A 20092-nucleotide genomic window follows, 5' to 3' on the forward strand; every position below is an offset into this window, starting at 1 on the left:
GCACCTTGAAATTTGAGCTAGGTTGGCATCAATAGGGTAGAGCCTTGAGATCAAAACTTGATGAGTTTCAAACTCAATGAGATTAGAACTCGATAAGATTTGAGTGTGCTAGTACCGCATGTGAAAACAAACCAAAGTTTTCCAATAGGGCTCTTGCTTTGTAAACCAAGGTGAGGGACCACATGGGTACTCCGTAGTTACTAGCACGAGGGTCACTCTCTCCTAAAACTTTGCATGACATTATGGTCCTACTTAAGTTATGTCATCTATTCCTTTGTAGATGAAAATTTGGTATTGATCGACTCCATTTACATAGTGAATCCTAACAAGCCATAGTATGGGAACAAAAATGAAGTTACACAAGATCATAACATAGGCATAGATTAAAGACTAGCTAGTTCACCCGAAGCATAACACCTGCGTCCAAATGAGTTATTAAATACTCAATTTTACCATTTTAAAGTTGAACTTTCAGAATTTTATTGTAGCCATAGTTTGATGATGAGATAAAAAGAGAAAATTGCTTAGAAAAATTATGGCTCAAGAAAAACTGGGAAATTTGGTTAAAATCAATCTCAAGGGGGTAATTTAGTCATTTTGACCTACCTTGCCCAACTAGGGGCTTGTTAGAACCCTAATTAGAGAGTTAATAGAGAGGAAAAAGAACTAATAAGAAAATAGAAAGAAAAAGAGAGAGGGAATAGAAAGGTTAGGGTTTTGGGAGAGAGTTAGAGAGAGAAAGTTGAAATTTGTGACAAGAAATATATAGAATATCAATTTGAGCTTTCAATTGGTTCAAATCTATTAAGAATCGAGGAAGAACTAAGTTCTAATTTATATGTATGTTGTTTTTGGAAAAAATTTGAAGAAGATTCACGAAAGAACTGTAAGATTGGTAAGTTTTTAGTTTTTGACAATCTTTAGATGCGTTTATTTTTCAGTCTGTAGTTGATAATAAATGCGGTTAAAATTTTACAACTTTTGTGAAGAAATCATGTTGACAGGAATTATGTTGAAGAAAATATGAAAATTGAAAGAGTTACGGTGTTAGAGTTTGACTGTATGTTCTCTCTGTAAAGCGTGTTTATCTGCACAGAGCTAGGGTGTTAGAGTTAGGTTGGCTAGACAATGGCCTAGGTCAAGACGCCTCCAAATAGACTAAGCACCTAGGATCATGAGTGACAGTAAGAGGAGAAAGACTCGATGAGTAAAAACAGAGCAACTTGGAGCAAGAAGTCCTACCTAGGAACCCAATAGACCTCCTCATCGTCCAGATATGACTAAGGTGAAATTTAAGTTATGAATATGCTTACGTGATTGATAGGAATATCTCCCTAGCAAAGCGTGTATGAGAAAGCTCTTAGTTGAGATTAGGACACTACAACTAGAACAGTTTACATGTTCATCGTAGGATCATGAGCCATTTGACCACACAAGGAAGAAGTAAGAGTTAATTACCTAGTTATTTTTGGATCAACAAGTTTTAATTTTAGAAAATTTAATAATATAGTTGATTTTGAAACAAATTGGCGTTACATGAAGATGAGGGCATATAAAAGAAATAATCATATGCACAGCATTGCCACGATAGCTACCATAAGTCCTTTTCCTCCACTCAACCTGACAGCTCTCTTCTATACGGAAGGAATGCAAGCATCCCGAGTCTCTCACCAGTCCCCCCTTGGCCTTGGCCTCCCCCAAATCCCTATCCTCCCAAAATCTTCATCTTCACTCTGAAATCCAAATCCCCCATACCCGCCGGAATCACACCCTTCACTCACCGGACCACAAGATTAACCCCTCCGCCATGGCCAAGAAGCGGAAATCCATCGCTACCAGCCTCGACGAGGTAGATCGGACCATGTACGCCTCCTTTTGCAGTGCGGCCAACTCTCTCTCCCAGCTTTATACCCAGGCTATGAACCACCAGAAGCTTTCTTTCCAAGCCGGAGAACGTCACGCCATGGTCTGGAATCTTCCCCTGTTCCCATCCTTTTCCCCCTTTCTGATTTTATCATGATTTCCTGTTTCTCTTTTGTGTACTTGAAATTCATTCTATTCGACGTGGTTTGTGGTTGCTTGTATTGTCATCTGTATTTCTTTTGAGGCTTTATTTTTACGATTTCGGGTAGTTTCATGTATTCTGAGAATTTACGTAGTATATTTCGTACGTATTTCTGCTTAAAAATCTGAGCATTCGATTTTGGAATTCGATGATAGTATTGATGCCCATATTCTTCTGTCTGTTTGGCTATTCTGCTTTCATCCCTGATTGTTTTGCCTTGTAGCATTTGTTTCTAGGTAGAGTACATATATCGTTCATACATTGCGGTGATGATCTTTTTATGTTAAATTGCGATAAAGGTTGGATGTTCTATGTTGTCCTTTGTTTCGCTTTTGAGTATTTCGTGACTATCTTTCGTTATTAGGTGATGTTTGATGGTTGGCCTAGCAGAACAGGGTGCTATTGTATTCGCTATAAAATGATGCGGGACATAGTTGAATGAATTTATAATGTGAAATAAAATCAATCCTTGATTTCATGAATAGGAAACATAGGTCTGTTTAAAAAGCTTATTGGGGATAAGCCTACTGCTGGTACTTATAATTGAATGGTTGAATTGACACCTCCTGTTCAACCAACATTTTTTTTTTTTTTTTTTGAAATAATGAAAAATACTAGTTCTCAAAAGATACAAATCTCCACAAAAGAATGAAAAGAAACAACTAAGACGGATTACCTTTGAATGAAGGATATACATTACAATCAAAATAATACTCAATCCTCTTAAAAAAAGAGCTTAAAATAATTATCCAATCAAAACATCAAACTAAAGGTCAAGAATAAGCATGATAAGAAACAACTAAGAAGGATTACAAAGAAGGATATAAATAACAACCAAAATAGTACCAAATCCTCTTCAACATAGAGACTAAAATAATTATCCAATCAAAACATCGAAATAAAAGTCAAGAATGATATGCTTCAAGGAAAAGAGACTGATGGAGGAAGGAAGGAAGAGATCTGACTATTGAGAACAATACTTTTTGCACATTAGATCTAAAGTCAATTTGTGAAAAGGAGAGAAAAGATATGATAATTGAGAACCAACTCAAATGGCCCCAATCACACAAAACTACATACCACCAGAATAAACAGCCCCGTAATCTTCCATAAAGGCTTCATAAAATAATTGACAACCTTTTAACTCCAAAAGGAATAAAAAATTGAACATGAAAACAATTTTCAAGGAAACATGAATAAAAAAGAAAAAACAGCCCCAAACCCTCTGGATTAGCAAGAAGTAACTCTCATTGTTGGATAATGAAAATGAGTGAGTGAAACAAAATTAGATTTTTAATTTGTGGTGACTGTGGAGTAATTTCTTCCATGTGAATCCACAAACCTCAATTAAGGAATGAAATGTGGGAGGAATTGAAGAATACTTTGCTAATGGTGTTGGAGATTGCAAAACATCAACTAAATTCATTTTATGAATAAAGAATGTTAAATGCTTCAACAAAAGAGTCTTTGATACAAAATTTATCTATCTTTGTATCAACTAACTATTCCCTATATTTCTCACTGTCATACTAACATCAGATGCTTCATCAAATTTGATATATGAACAACAGAGAGGAGATAGGGTGCAGTTTAATTTTTCGTACTCCCTAAATCATACCTGAAAGAGACAATTCAATACCCAATACAAGGGTCTCACTTGGTTAGGTGGGAAGTGGTCTCGAGGCCTTTGGAGGTTGAGGGTTTAGGCATTGGTAATTTGAGATTTCATAGTGGGTTTCAATTGTCTATATGATTATAGAGTTTTTTTGGAGAACCAAATGCTTTATGGCATAGGATCATTGTTAGTAGGTATGGTTGTGCCTTTTTCAGTGGGTACCAACTAGTGTTTACAAGGAAATTTAAAATGCATTGAGGACTGACATAAAATTTAATAAAAGTACAAAATAGTATCTGCAGACTCAATTCAAAACAGTTTATCAACCATACACAAAAACAACATTTAAAAGTATTAAGATGACAAGAAAGGAAGATGACTCAATCTAAAGGGCACATCCTACAGTTGCACGGCTCCACACGCTCCCACTGTCGACTGTGGTCTACACTTCATTTGAAAAATAATGAATAAGATGAGATGAGTATAAAATACTCCGTAAGCAGCCTACTTGTAGGCTCTCGTTAGACTTAGTCCTTATAATGATTCCTTAGGCTATATGCTCTATACTGACTCTAGCGTTAGCATATTTTTAGTGTTTCCTTACTTGGACCTAATGCCCCTTTGTTCTCCTCGCTGTAGAAGGTACAAATTCCAACTCTTTGTTTGGGGCAAGTCTTGCTTGGAGAAATCCGTGACACTTTTTGGGGCTTTAATGATACATAGGATTTCTTTTTTGAAGACAAGTACTTTCCTTGGCTCATTTGTTTTGAATTATTTTGTCTCCCTTGTGTTGTTTGCTTTACGTGAGGTTGTATCGAACATTAGTTTCTTTTTATGTATCAATGAAAAATTTGATTATTGTTTTAAAAGCATATGCAAGTTTGCAATATCTTCCTTCGTTTTAGTGTTGCTTGTGTGATACATATCTTCACAAAAAGATGTTATTCTGTTTTATTAACATTTGTTGCCTCACGTGATGCTGTTTTCAGGAGAAGCTTTATCAGTGGATGTTTAGACAACAAGAAGATGGATCTAGAGTGACGACAGCTGATGTACTCAATTACATACGGGTGGGATGACATATTTCTTTCATTTGCATCTTTGTTTGAACATTTGAGTCAGTTTGAGATCAGCTATTTCCAGATGGGCTTTTTTTTTCCAAGCAGAAACTTCTCATCAATATTTGAATAGTTTCAAAAAAATTTACATCCTCCCTCTAGAAAAAAAGAGTACGACAGAACTTGAATACAAAATTACTGAAGAGGCACCTTGACTAGAGTTGATAACATAAGTTGAACACAATCTAGCTTTTTATATAGGATAATTATATATTTCTATTGTCTAACCTGGACCCCTGGTCTATCTTGTATATTTTAAAGAAGAAACAAAAGAGCATAACCCAACAATGAAAATAAACTATGAAGAAGGAAATAAAAAACAATCCAAATGATAAAATCCAGCGAAAGGCTTTGGTAGAGAGTTCCAAGTTGAGGTCATGAGACAAGCAGCTGCGAAGAGAACAAACTTAGAGATGAGACTGATTTTTCTCACCTTCCATGCAAGCCATTCATATGTTTCGAGTGCACCCTGATAACCTCCTACTGGGCTTATATGAAATTCATTCAAAAGCCAAGGAATGGTGGGAAAAAAATGGAATGTTCCATCCTTTGTAGCATAACAAATTCCCACACAAGGAATACCCACTTGTGGTTGAATATCCATCTAGCAAGGTTTGTTTAGCTTGCATTCAAGGTTTTGTCTTTTGGACATCGATTAAAATTGTTGTAATTAGCCCCTCTACCAAACTCTAGAAGCCAAATTCCAAGGCCAGTGGAAGACTGAACAACATACCTTTGATTGCCGCTCCACATCCTTTTTTTTCTCTTTCATTTATCTTCCTCCCATCACCTAACCTATCCTTTCCCCCACCTCTTTATATTCTGTCATCACCACGCCATTTCTATAGAGGTGGTGAGTTGTACCTATAACCTTTATTTTTGAATATGGTATGAAAATGACATGGGTTTTGTGAGGACATAAAGAACAAGCAGAGAAGTCTCCTCTGTCTCTCATTTGTTTTGGATTAGAAACTCTTTTGATTGAACTGTTGCAAAATTCAATGCACTCATTTTTCGTAAGCAAGTTAGGGTTGTCTCTGAACTATTTGTTTGGCCATGTTTAGATCTCCTCAAGGATAGAAACTTGAATGTGTAGTTTGGCCATGTTTAGATCTCCTCAAGGATAGAAACTTGAATGTGTAGTTTGGCCACCTTCTAGAGGTAGAAAGAAATTGTAAGTACCCGTTGTTGAAAAGAGAGGTTGGTTTTTATGGAGAAATCTTATAAAGGCTAAATATACTCCTACTTCAGACGAAAATCAGCCACCTCCATCATTTTCCTTTCATTGTTACAAATCATGTTGAAGAACAAGAAATGTTACCGTTGGAACTAGTCAATGATAATCAACTCCTCTGAAGTTACACAAGTGATTAAGAAGAGGACATGTTTTTACATTTTAGGTGATGAAAGAAAAAGATGTGAAAATGAACTTCAATTCTATCTTGGTGGTTTCCAAGTTGCTAGCTCGCAACTCTTGAAAGGATATTCATATTGCTCTAGTGAAAATGTTCGTGTTTTAAGCAATTGGTCAACATGTTGGAGATTTGGTCCGTATCTCTTCCTAGACTTCTAGTTTTATTGATTGTACTACTAGAATCCAAGTTTGAAACTCTCTTCATTTTAAGGATATTATCTTTTAGATCCTCCAAGCACCTATCATGCGGACTTGTCAATTTTTAATTTTTTAAGTTTAGCGATTCTCTATTGGCTGAAAGCTTTACTTTTCCATTTGAACATTTTATGGCCAAAGATGTTGAGTTGAATTCTACTCTTTGTATGATTAGCTACAGAAGTTAGTTTGTCTTTTTCATCACGATGACCTTTAGGTTATGCAACATTCTACTGATAATGTTTGAACTTCTTAGTCGTCTATCCAGGTTTCCATTGTTTTCAATCCTCACTTCATGTCTCTAAAATAAAAAAATCGACTTGTTGAAGCTACCATCTCCATTATACATGGAAGAAAGACTACTCTGTTATCCATTTAATGCTTGGTATTTCACGTTCTTCACTGATTATTGATTCCACTTTCAAATCTTCTGCCCCATCTAGCAACACCATTACTTGCAACTCCTTCAGACATTAGGGTAAAATCATTCCTCCCATTTGATACAAGTCTTTTTCTATTTTCTTATTTGTAATTTGATTTCTGTTAGACGCCTTTGAGGTGTTGCCATCTTTTAGGACAGATTCTCTTGCTTGCATCACTATAGCTGAAGAACTAGTAGCCCCTTGATTTGAGCCACTTTTCGAAGTTGGACTAGAATTAGCCCTTGAATTACTCGTCTTCTCATCGTTTAAACCACACAGTCAATTTCAATTAACTAGGACATTATCATCTTTGTCATAAGGCCTAGAGGGAAGGTGATGCTCATCTTGTGAATTGGAAAGGTGTTCTCTTGGTGGTTTGGGCATTCAACAAAGATCTATGAACTTATGAACTAATGGTATAATGTTATTAGTACAGACTATCAACTTGCACATCTGGATGGTGTTCTTATGCTAGCTCTAGAAGCCATTTATTCACCATTTTGAAATTGAAATATTTCTTAACTCAAAGTTTGTGTAAATAGCTGGAAATGGTTCTCATGTGAAATTTTAGAATGATTCATGGTATGAGGAAGCCACCTACATTTCTTCCATATGAGATAATGGAAGCGTTTGGTGGAATTTCAGTTTTAGGAGAGCACTTAATTTTAAAGAATGCCTAAATTTGGTTGAGTGATTTGGTCATTCCCAGCCCTTTTTTCTTGTAGATGAGAGACTTTGATTACTTGATGTTTTGGGGAGTCTTGTAGTTCAATCCCTACACAATCTTAATAAAGGAGAGGAAGTCTTCAAATTCATTCCGTAATTGATTTTGAAAATCAAGTGTCATTAAGAAATTCAAAATAGTGTTGGTCTTCTATGTCGTCCAAAGAAGGAAAACCACATTTTTTGGATTATACAATAATTTATTGACATATCTTTATTAATTTGGATGCATGTCTTGCCTCATGAGAGTCAAAATAGGTACTCTCATGCTGAGGGAGTTTGGTAAGAAGGTGGAGATTGAAGAGATTTGTAAGGTAAGTCTTTGTGTCTTTGAGGGTTTTGTTGAATCAAAGTCGGGTGGCATGAGTGAGATAGTTTTGTTGGGTGCATTGTTTAGAGGTCAAATGGTGACCCATTCTTCAGACGGTAGAGAACGATCAATGCTTTGTGTTGGGTTCAAGTGGTGTGGAACTCAATTCGTAATTGGTACGTAGTGGCATTAGAAACCTTTAATACAAGAATGTCTCTTATTTGTTTTGAAAGGCAAGGATCGAGTGGGGTAGGGATTTTGTAGGGATGCGCTTGAAAGGTTTATCACAAAGCTATCTTGTAGACACTTGTGATCATAATGATGGGTCTAAAGTCCTTAACCTTCACTCCCCTCTCTTTCTTGGGAATGAGGCAAACAAAAGTATCATTTTGAGATCTTGCAAGAATGCCCCTCTAAAAAAAAAAAATCCTTGAACACCTTTCAAGGTCAAGCCTTAATGCCCTCCAAGTTATCTTGAATGAAACCCATAAAAAGTCTCGTAGGGTCGATGTGCTTTATTCCTATTGCACTCTAAAACAATATTTCTTATTTCTTCCCACGAGAAAGGACCATCTAGAATCAACTTTTCAGCCTTTGAGTTGGGGGACCAATCTAAAACTTCAACAAAGGGCCTATTGCTAGCACTAGGTCATATAATCAAGAGAAAAATGGAAATATTTTCTCCTAAATTTCCACCTTCAACCAACCAGCTCCCTGATCATTCTCAAAAGAATCAAAAAGTTTTTCTTCTACCATTCGCCACAGTGGAAAAATGCCATATTGTTGTCCCCATCATTGGCTCACCTAACTTCAGCTTTATTTGTGGCCTTTGTTTTTTCAATTTGGGGGTAGGGTGGGTGGAGGGTTGATGGCCCTCTTATTCCTAAGGGGAGAAAGGACTGTTTGGAGAAGCTGGGAGGCCTCTTTGGTCTATGTAGGGATCATTGGTGTTTGGTTGAAAACTTTAATGGGATGAGGTACTAGTTGGAAATGTGTAATGGGAAAAAGTCTTGAAATTTATGAGGGGTTTCCTTAGTCTTATTAAGTAGTGTATTAGGTTTCCCCCTAGTGACTGGAAAGTTTACTTGGTTGAATGGAAAAGAAGGGGTAGTGAGTTGGAGGCTTGATAGATTTTTGTGGACTAAAGGCTAGTTGAATTCCTTTCCTAATCCTAAATAGGTATTGGGCTTGAGGTTTGCATTTGGTCGTTGGCATGTCAATCTTGATTCTAAGAGGATTTCTTGTGTTCGAGTCCATTTAGGTTTGAGAATACTTGGCTGTCCGACCCTCATTTTAAGGCGTCCATCTCGTTGGGATGGAGTGTTAGGATAGAAGGAAAGTGTAAGGTTTTCAGCTCTTGAAGAAGCTTAGGACCCTTAAAGGAATCCTGAAGGATGAGAATCTTGCAATTTGTGGTGATATTAAGAAAAGTAAAATGGATATTTTGGAGAGGATTTGGGCGTAAGATAGGTTGGAGGAGATGGGGAACCTGACGAGGGAGTTGAGGGTTGATAGAGGAGAATTTGTAGTATTTATTAGGAAAGAGGAGACTAGGTTGAGACAAAAGTTGAAGGTTAAATGGGCTAAAGAGGGAAAGGAAAACTCCTCCCTCTTACCACAAAGGAATTCTAAAGGATGGGAACTTTGCAATTTTTGGTGATATTTTGAAGAGGAAAATAGAGATTGTGGAAAGGATTAGGCTGTTAGGTTGGAGAAGGTGGGGAACTTGATGACGGAGTTGAGGATGGAAAAGAGGAGAATCTGTAGTTTTTATTAGAAGGGAGGGTACTAGCTTGAAAAAGTGAGCCAAAGAGTGAGATGAAAACTCCTCCTACTTCCACATCATGGCGAGAGGGAGGAACAAGAATTAGTTCTTGGAGAAGGACAATGGAGTGGTTGTGAAGGAGGGCAGGGAGGTTGAGGACCGTTTCTTTCTTCTTTAATCTTTATGCACCTCCACCAACCCTTTGACCTTTCTTGGAAGGGATAGACTGGTGCCCCATTTTGGGAAAGGATTGGGTTGAGTTAGAGGCCCCTATTTACTTTGGAGGAAATTTGTGTGGTATTTGGCTTTTATGGGAATAGGTCCCATAGGCTAGATGGATTTATTATGGCTTTTTCTTAATATAATTGGTGAATGTATCAAAGAGGATGTGTGGAAAATTTTTTGTGACTTTTGTAAGAGGCGTTTTCAACGCTGGGATGAGTAAGACTTATGTGTGCCTTATCCCTAAGAAAGAGAATCTAACAAGGTGAAAGACTTTAGGCCTATTAGCCTAGTTACAAGCTATTGCTTAAACCTTGGTGGATAGATTGAGGAAAGTCCTTATAGCACTATTTCCATTTATCAAGCCGCCTTCATTGCGAAAAGGAAAATCTTAGACAGTGTTGATTGCTAATGAATTCATGGATGATTATAGGCAAAGAAAGAAAGGAGAGGTGATTTTCAAGATTGATTTTGGAAGAGCTAATGACCATGTGTGGATTGGCACTTCTTAGATAAGGTCTGTGAAAGAAAGGTTTTAAGTTTATATGGAGCATGGATGTGGAATTGCATTAGGTTTGCAAATTTTTCCATCTTTGCTAATAGGAAACCTAGAGGGAAGATTTTTACTTCTAAGGAGCTCATCAAGGGGATCCTCTCTTGCCCTTTCTCTTCATCCTAGTTGTGGACATTTTTAGTAGGCTTGTATTGTTAGGTGTGGAGAAGGGGATGGTTGAGGGCTTTAAGAGGTAGGTAAGGAGTTCGTTCACTTGTCTCGCCTTTAGTTTGCTAATCACTTCCTATTATTATATTCGAGGAAGGATAATTTCTTTGTAAATCATAATGGTTTCTTATTGTTCTTTGAAGTGATTTTCTATCCCTAAGACTAGTAGGGGGAAAAAGTTTAGTCATAGACGTGAATTGCGGCCCTTCTAAGATAAGTGTTTGGGTGTCCATGGTTAGTTGTGAGGTGAGCCACCTTCCATCTAAGAAGTATCTTGGGCTTTTGCTTGGTTGTAAATGAGGAGCTAGGTGTTTTGGAATTCTGTCTTAGATAAGATCCAGAAACAATTGTCTACTTGGAGGAAGGTTTCTTTCCCCAAGGAGGAAGGCTCACTTTTATCCAATTAGTTTTGAGTGAGGTTTCATTTATTTATTATCACTACTCAAGGTTCTAGTCTTTATTAGAGGGAGAATAGAGAGAGTTGTGAGAAATTTCTTGTAAAAAAGGGTTGAGGTGGGTGGGTGGGTGGGTCTCATCTTGTCAACTGGGAATTGGTGGTTAAGCTTGTGGAGTTGCATGGTCTTGAGTTCGGGAATTAAGGTTATGTAATGAGGCTTTGTTGGCAAAATGGTTGTGATGTTTCTTTTGGATACTTTTGGCATCAAGTTATTGTAAGTAGGTATGATTTGTGTCATGGTCGTACATTTTCAACTGTGCGACATCATGATCTTGACATGCACATGACAAGCCTTAAGGAGAACCCCAAGCCCCATATACATTTTTCATCTGACTTTGTGGCTTTGTCGGACCTTAGGCTAGGTTTTCCTTTGCCAACCCACAAAAATGCAAAATCTAGGCTTATTTGGCCACACACACCTCGTATGCGTGCATATTCAATCGTCTGTGACTTTATTTGGCCGGTCTCTACAATAGGCCAAGTTGCCAAAGTCTCTCATATGCAACGTTGCTTCTTATTTTATCATCTTGGTTCCCAACAATTCGGCCCACGTATCATGATGTCATTCTAAGTCCTAGGATGTCATCAACCATCGTAGCTTGCTTGAACATACTATTGAGAACCGACCCATTACAGTTCATGTCATCAGACATTTTTTAACATTCATCCATCCAGGTTCTATCATGGCATTGGATCCTCCCATGTTCATGCTAAATCATTTTCGAACTCTGTATTGGTTAGTGAGTGCATATACAAACCTCCGACACATGGGTGAGGGCACAATGTCAGAACACCCATGTAGTCTGACATTGTCCTCAAAAGACCCATTTCGAAGGAAGTCGCTCAATGCTCGTCTCACAATGCTTGCCCACACTGACACATGTATGTGTCAAAGGGTAGTTTGCTTAGGCCACGGAGCCTAGGGGTGATGGAGAGCAGACACCATGCCTTTCCTTGAGGCATTTTTAGCCTGGTAGGAGTATTCATAATTTTGGTAAATGGTCATACGGTCTTGTGGAGTGTCCATCCAATGTTTGATTGACGCCAAATTTGGCAAGTTTCATCTTTCGTATGGACGGACTTAACTCGAGAGTTGCAAACTCCAACTTTTGAGGTTTAGGCCTGAGACCCTATTTGGTCCTTTATCAAGCTTATCTTTTCCCTCTTGTCTACTTGTTGCATCCATCTTGCTTATGCCTCATCTTGGTTTCACATGGTCGGATAGATGCCACTCGAGGTCGCTGCCTTATCTGTCTCTGTGTGAGGGTTACAACCTACTCTCTTCCTAGGATGATTGTGACATTTCCCCCACTTAGACTAGTTATCGTCCTTGATGACTTTCTTGAGGACACAATCACACCATGGATTGTGGCAATCTCTACACCCTTTTGTGTGGGTTGCTGTTTTTGGTGCCAATAGTCCTGCAAATCACCTCTAAACAATCTAATTCCTCTAGGCTTCCTTATTTTTCTCCATTTATTAGATGTTTTGTTGGGGGATTGTTGTGAGTGTGTAATTTTGCGTGGATTATTGGTTAATAAGCTACTCTGTGCGTCTGCAATTATATTGTATTTTGGGTAAGAAGGTGCATTATGTGGCTTCTATTCTATTTTCTGATCCCTTCTTTTCGTTGTGGGGTTTCAACGCCCTCTTATTGATTCGAATCACTTGTTACGGAATTGACAATTGCACCGTGTCTTTGAATTTGATGGTTGAATTCGTTTAGGTTATGTTTAGCTTTGAATAGAGATTGTTTCATTTTGGTGGAGGAAATGTTTCGTTTTGTGGCACACTAGTTTCTTTTTCATTTTGTTACTTGGTTTGAGCAGAATAATAGGCCCCTTTAGAGAGGTTGAGCGGTCTTGTGATGTGGTTTAGGAGGTGACAAGACTTCATGTGTTTTGTGGGTTTTAGGTATTCGACCTTTTTTGTAATTATGGGCTTGGTTTGATTTTGTTGAATTGGAGTAAATTTTTGTAGTCAGTTCTTGGACTCCTTTTGTTGTTTGACTTGTTTTTTGTTTTTATTTATTTTTCTTTCATTTTTCTCAATAAAATCTTTATTTCTTAAAAGAAAAATTTTTGGGATCACATTTATACTAGTTGTATCATTTTAACTTCTTGGAATAAATAGTTTAGTTAATCGAGGGGTATTTTGAGAAAGTATGAAAATTGTTCTTACTATGCTTCTTGGTAGTGCGATTTCAAAACCCTGCTAAGTTTTTGGTGGAGGAATGCTATTGACCAGGGATTTTATACTTCGTACTTTTTTGTGTGGGAGTTTACTTTCTTTCCTTCTTTTCTTTCTTTTGTTATTTTCGTTACAAACTAGCTTATTGGCGGCAAACTGAAGAATGTTATTTATGTAACTCCTTGGTTTATGTCCTTGGGGTTGGATTCCCTTCTGATTCTGTTTGTTTTCCATAAAATAAAAGTTGTATAGTAGTGATGATGCTGCAGTACATAAAACTTGAATCCGAGAAATGAGTAGTGATAATGTTCTGAAACTGCAGTATTAACTTTACCTTGTAGATGTCAGTCTTTTGGTTGCTTGAACACCCTCCCCTTCAGAAAGGAGGGACATAGGCAAATTACTAATGAAAATAAAAATGATTAGTGATAAATTTGGAATTAATAAAAATGATTAGTGAATTTTTTTTTTTTTTTAACAATATTTAGGGGTTCAAACCTTTTAACTTCTTAGTTGAGGATACATGTCAACTACTGTTAGGCTATACTCACTTTAGCCTAAAACAACCATTATTATCTTTAGTCTTTTACTAAGTTTCAATCATGTGTACCTTGAGCTTGAACACCCATTTAGGAGGGACATAGGAAATGAATTACATAAAATTCTTCTCTTTGGGAGAGAAATTGTTGAATAAGATGTTAGCATTTGTAATAGAGTTCAATGGATTGCTCGTAGAGAAATTAAAAAATATATATGAACAGCTGTAAATTGTGTTTGTGAGAGGAGTTTAATGAATTAAGCGAAGGTTTTGGCTGATTTTCTCTTTAGCTGATCGAGTTTTCTGAATTCGAAACTTGCAGAATGAGTTGGATTACTGTGGAGAAGAACCGTCGATGTCCCCAAGAGTCGCAGTCCACCAACAACAGCAGCATGTTCAACCAACAATGCAGTTTACAAACTCGAGCTTTCCTGCTTCATCAGGTCTTTGTGGGCAAGCAACTACCGGACAAGGAAGTCGAACAGAGCACTCTGATAATCATTCCAAAAGTTTAGTCTTCTCAAACGCACTGTCAAGCCCCATTCGTCGGAGTTTGCAACAGTATCACATTGCTCAGGAAGCTCACTACCCGCACAATGGGATGTCGGGAGAAAACGGAGCTCCTCGAAACAATGATCCCAACTTTCTTCAGCCCCAGAATGTGGACCCTAATTCAATCAGCTCTAATGACTTATCCATGGACATGCATGCCGATAGTCCTGCACATGACTCACGTTACTAATTTGGAAGACTGCCAAACTGGTGCTATGTTATGTTATGTGAGGCAGGTGAGAAAACATGCATGACTTCCTAGCTCTACCAATGGCCTTTACTTTCTTTGTTGGAAATTCTTTAGGTCTTCTATCTGTAAAGGGTTTCTTTATATAGAACCTTTAAAAAAGAAAAATAACTTGAAATTGGCAATACACCGTTGTTTTTTTACGTATATCATGTTGTTTCAAACAGAGGTTTGCTCCCCTTTTTTAGAATTCAATACTATCTCTGTAGATTGGCGAAGTGTGTGGATCTTCAAAAAGCTAGGCCATCATAATTTGATGAGTCACACCACAATATAATGAAGTTTGCTGTGAAGTGGGCGACTGATTTAAAGTCTGAAAGTGAGACATAAATTGTTTATTTGAAGAAGAAATTGTGATAAATTATGCTTACTAATTATTTGAGTCTGTGAGGTTGAATTTATTTAATGAAATTAAAATTGGAAGGAAATTTCGAAGAAAGATGATCAAACTTTGATTTCATCCAATTGAGTTGCTTTTTAAGTGTTGCATAATTTTCTCCTTCTCTCCGGTTTTATGCACATTAACTCCACACATCAAACTCTAATAGAAGATAAAAATATAAATATTGCCATAGTTGTCTTAGTCTAAGGTTTAATTTGATTGAGTGTATCCTTTTCTATGGGTTAGGCTTTGACATGGTATGTACAAATAACTCGGCGTCAACAGGGTTTAGGTGTTTCGAGACGAGATTAAGAGGATGAATGGATGTTTGGAAGGTCTCAAATATTAATCAATCTTATTGATAAGAATTATTGTGTTCAAAGTGTTCAACTTGACCTATTACACGATTCAAAGTAAAAAAGATTAAACAAGTATTCATTCTCCCTCTACAAAATTGGATAGGCTCGGTTCAACCATATTTCATATGCTACAAGCTGATTCGATTGAGGAATGACCATTTGGAGCTTCAGAAATGAATATTTGCATGGTTGAAGTAGCGGATGAAGTTGCAAGCATGGTTTCGTGAGTGGTTAGAAAACTTTATTTATTATTTTTAATTTCGTAAAATTTGTAATGGTCAAATTGACTTGCCTTTTGTGCAGATTTAAGGAAATCATGATTAAATCACGACTACTAGGGACTATAAATATCCACAAATTATTAGGTAAAAATCATATTTGTGTTTACCCTTAGAATCCGAGCATCATCTTTGTCATTTCTAAGTTTCAATCAATTTTTGTGGTAGATTGCATCTAAGTCATTCCATCAAACTTTGACCAAGTTCGATTATGAAGTGACTCAATTTAGAACAAGGTTTCAAATCTTGCTTCTAGATCTTTGATCCTTAAGGTAATTTAACTCTAGTCTTATCTCTTGGTTGATCCAATTTTGTATAAGAAGGTGTTAATTTCTTTGATTCAAAGGTTCTCGCTTCACCAAAAGTTTGGATGGTTGGGCTGAACATTAGAGTTACCTTATCACCTAAGGATAGATTTCGATAAATATGTAGAAATGAAGTGAAGAAAAATGACATATCAATGCTTGAAGTGACATCACGGAGTATTAGTGCAACTCAAGAGTTCTCAATTGACATAGTCTTTGTCTGTTATATATCGATATGCATTATATTGGCCTAATAAGTTCTAATTTGCATAGTTATTGCTACGCTAAAATCCCAAGAAAGGTTGAAATCACCCAGTAAGCTTTGGTTGAACGTTTTTAAGATTATTTTGACCCAACGAATAGTCAAATCACATCCTCATGAAGTTCTAGACCGATACAGAAGTGTATGAGTCATGTTGTTGAGAACTAAGATGATGAGAAATAATGCAACATTATGTGCTAAAGGATATTGGTCTAGTGCAAAGATAAAGACGAGCCTTGAAATTTGACATCAAACAGAGCCAAAGTCAACATACTTGAAGATGAAAAAAAAAAAACTTCACTCAAAGTTAACCACAAACTTGGGGTTAGACAGGGTTCTATGTTATGATATGGGATACATCATTCTTCCGTTAGTTATAAATAGCATTAGTTTGTAATGTTTATTAAAATTCACGTTAAAACGAGTAAATTTTTTCTCGTAACATTATATTCTCAACTCTCTGTGAGATCAAATTCCTAAATGATAGACATATTGAATTAGCCATAAAAGTTATCCTCGCTCGTACAAACCAAAAACAAAATAAAGTTTACAAACCGAAATTGATACGATCATCCTATAAAATATGAATTTCTTCACTTGATAAATTTTTAAAGTGAGATTAAATATTTCATGGTTCAGTCTTATACAAACTTATTATATAAGATACTCTTGCTTATTTATTTTCAAATGAAAAATTTGAATCAAATCATTTTTAACAATGACAAGTGAGTGGTAGAATAAAACATCCAACCTAATCCATATATTATAGAGCCTTTATGTTATTTTTTTTAACATAATCATCTTCTATGTCAACTATATTTTAACTTTTGAAAATAGAAAATATTTTTCTCTCCCTTCTCCTTATGAAAGTCTCACTTCATTAGTTTAGGGAATGATGATGAGTTTATAATCAAAGAATACTCTCTCCATCGATAAGGCCTTAAGAGGAAGCCCAAAGCAAAGTCATGAGAGCTTATGCTCAAAGTGGACAATATTATACCGTTGTGGAGAGTTGTATTCATCTAACATGGTATGAGAGTCATGCCCTAAACTTAGTCGTGCCAATAGATTGGTAAATTCTCAAATGTCGAACAAAAAACTCCAAAAGAAAAGGAGTCATCAAGCCTCTTTCGAAGGCATAGTAAAAAATGACTAAGATTCCAAAGGAGTCGAGTCTCGATTAAGGGGATGCGTACTTTGTTCGAGGGGAGGTGTTGGATGATGAAAGTCTTACCTCAGCTAAGTTAGGAAATGATCATGAGTTTATAATCAAATAACATTCTCCGTTTGTATGAAGCGTTTTAGGGAAGCCCAAAACAAAGTCATGAGAGCTTAAGCTCAAAGGGGACAAAATCATACCATTGGGGAGAGTCAGTTCATATCTCCCATCCTTTCAACCTCTTTCATCCATTATTGTGGTGCATGTCGTTGTCAGCGTTGTTCATTATCATCTTCGTTTCTTCTTCTCTTTTTCTTTTATACCCTTATTCTTGCACTAAAAAAATCCGAATCTACGTAACAAACCTAGCAACATCAAAGGAGATTTTTCATTTCGTTCATATCGAAACTAAGAGCAAATCCCCCTCGTTTCGATCTAAATCGAAAGGAAATCAAAAGGGTCAACACAATTAGAGTCCCCGATGAAATTGAAGGAGAGAAAGATAGGAAAGAAAGGAAGAATGAAAAACAATTAGAATTAATAAGAAAAGAAGGCGAAGAATTTGAATAGAGAAGAAAGGAAGAAAATTGGGGCGACCATGAAGAAAGGAGCTAGAAGAGTTAAAGTAGAAGATTGCTATCATTGGTACAATACATACATGTAAATATTTGTGGGCTCAATAATTAAATTAATACCCTCACCACAACGTGTGCGCTGTAACTAAATAAACCAAATCATACATGCAGACAGCTGTCAAACTGTTGTTCGTACCACCAGATTTTAATTTTAATTTTTAATTATTATTCAGTGGGACCCACAGATCTTTCTTTTTCAGGCGGTGGTCCCACCTAATCCGAATACCAAAGAGTATGCACCCTCATAACTACTAAATTTTATTTGATTTGACGTTGACACTACAAAATCAATTTTCATTTATTTTATTTTTAAAAAATTAATAAGGTGAGGTGGGGGGCAAGTTGGTCATTTCGGTTACGGTTTGAGAACTCAACTGAAACCTCAGACCGGGTCACTCTCTACCTCCTACGCGCCAACGAAGACCCAGCTGTATTACTTGCCACGTCTTCATATTTCCATTCACTATTAATAATAATAATAACTATAATAATTATTATTATTATTATTAGTAAATAGTAAACCGGTTGCCTGCTTTCCACCCAACACCAGCAGCCTCTTTTGCCCAAATGCTTGCTTACGTGTCGCTTACGTAGCTCATTCCACGTCACGCTCCCCCCTAATCTGCTATATCCAAATATTCATTCTTGGTAATGTTTGGAGTTACTCTGTTGTAGAAACTCAAATTTGGCTAAGAGTTTGTCTCGATGTGTAACACTCGAGTAAAGAAATGATATATGAATGAATCAAGACTACATCTAAATGAGAGCGATCTTAAGGATATGATGACTAAGAATAGTTTCACAACATGACATAAGCATATCATACCTAATACATAATATCATATTGCAGATGCTAACACTCATAATCATGACATATATAGGGGTCATAAGACACATATCATCGTACATCATCGTCCAACCAAACTAGCAGTGAAATCATACCTAGTTCGCTTAAGCCGACATTATTACTATATACTTGATGCTAGCTTGACACTTCCCCTCGAAGTCCAACTCAACCTATGAGGATCCACGACATCAGGTTAGAATATCTCAATGAGCTTAACTCACCTAAAGATACCTGATTTCTTTCGAGAATTCTCCTTTTTCAATTATTATTTTATTTGGCTATATTTTTAGTCGACTTTTGCTACTCTCGATTTTGGCCTTATACATATCTAAATTTTACCATAAAAACATATTTTAAATAATTAAGGATCATTTTGAAAAAATAAAAAGTAATAAATGATAAAAAAAAATAAAAAAATAAAAACTATTATTTTTAAAATACTTAAATACCCGTTTGAAAGTCAAGAGTAATAAAATAAAAGAAAACAAATTCAAATCTTAATTTTAAAAATTGAAAAACAAATACGCACGTGAAATATTTAAAATCAAACCAATTGAATGCTCTAATTCATTAATAAATAAATAATTATACGACTTTTTATAAAAAGAAATAATTTGAATGTTCATCAAATATACTGAGTTTAATAATACTGATTATTTAACTACAATATTTTAAGGATCTATTATCAACAATTTAATAATTAAGTTTTAAGACGGAAAAGAATCCATTTTTAATTTACAATTAATCATAAATATTGTGATTTTTATAAATATTTAGGGTTTAATTTTAACACTTGAAAAATATTTTAATTATTTATTTTAAAAATTAACTTCAGTTTTCAACCCAAGTAGCAGTTCAATTTTTTTAAAATAATTTAATTTTTAAATAAATTAGTCCAAAAAAGAATGATAATGGACGGCAGAGGATGAGAATCGTCGAGATCACTATCAAATATGAGCCGTTGGATTTGAAGGCGTGTTTGGTCCGCGTCTTCCAGCGCGTAAAACTTCACCCACGGCGCCATTAAAATTCAAACTGCCTTTATAAATGGTAACAAAATAATAATAATAATAATAATAATACAATTATAAGTATTACTAATGGTTTAGTGTTCCATCTTAATCGCTTATTATTTTTTCTTATTAAAATTATTTTTTTAAAATTTTATTTATATTATACTTTTAATTTTTAATTTCTTAACCCTAAAATATTAAAATAAATACGAATAACTAATTCTGGGTTTATGACCATTATTTTTATGGCTTAATCAAATTTGTAAATTTATTTTTAATGCTTCCATTAATATTCTAT

General features: G+C 35.9%; 1 protein-coding gene across 1 annotated transcript; it reads left to right on the top strand.

The window, feature by feature from the left end:
- Positions 1-1593: 1593 nt before the first annotated feature.
- LOC111480673 lies at positions 1594-14772 on the top strand. Its single transcript, XM_023125836.1, has 3 exons — positions 1594-1966; positions 4670-4750; positions 14078-14772. The coding sequence occupies exons 1-3, from the start codon at positions 1808-1810 to the stop codon at positions 14495-14497; spliced, it is 660 nt and encodes a 219-aa protein (XP_022981604.1). The 5' UTR covers positions 1594-1807; the 3' UTR covers positions 14498-14772.
- The last annotated feature ends 5320 nt before the right edge of the window (positions 14773-20092 follow it).

This window comes from Cucurbita maxima, unplaced genomic scaffold (genome assembly GCF_002738345.1).
Source record: "Cucurbita maxima cultivar Rimu unplaced genomic scaffold, Cmax_1.0 Cma_Scf00006, whole genome shotgun sequence".
NCBI classification, from domain to species: Eukaryota; Viridiplantae; Streptophyta; class Magnoliopsida; order Cucurbitales; family Cucurbitaceae; genus Cucurbita; species Cucurbita maxima.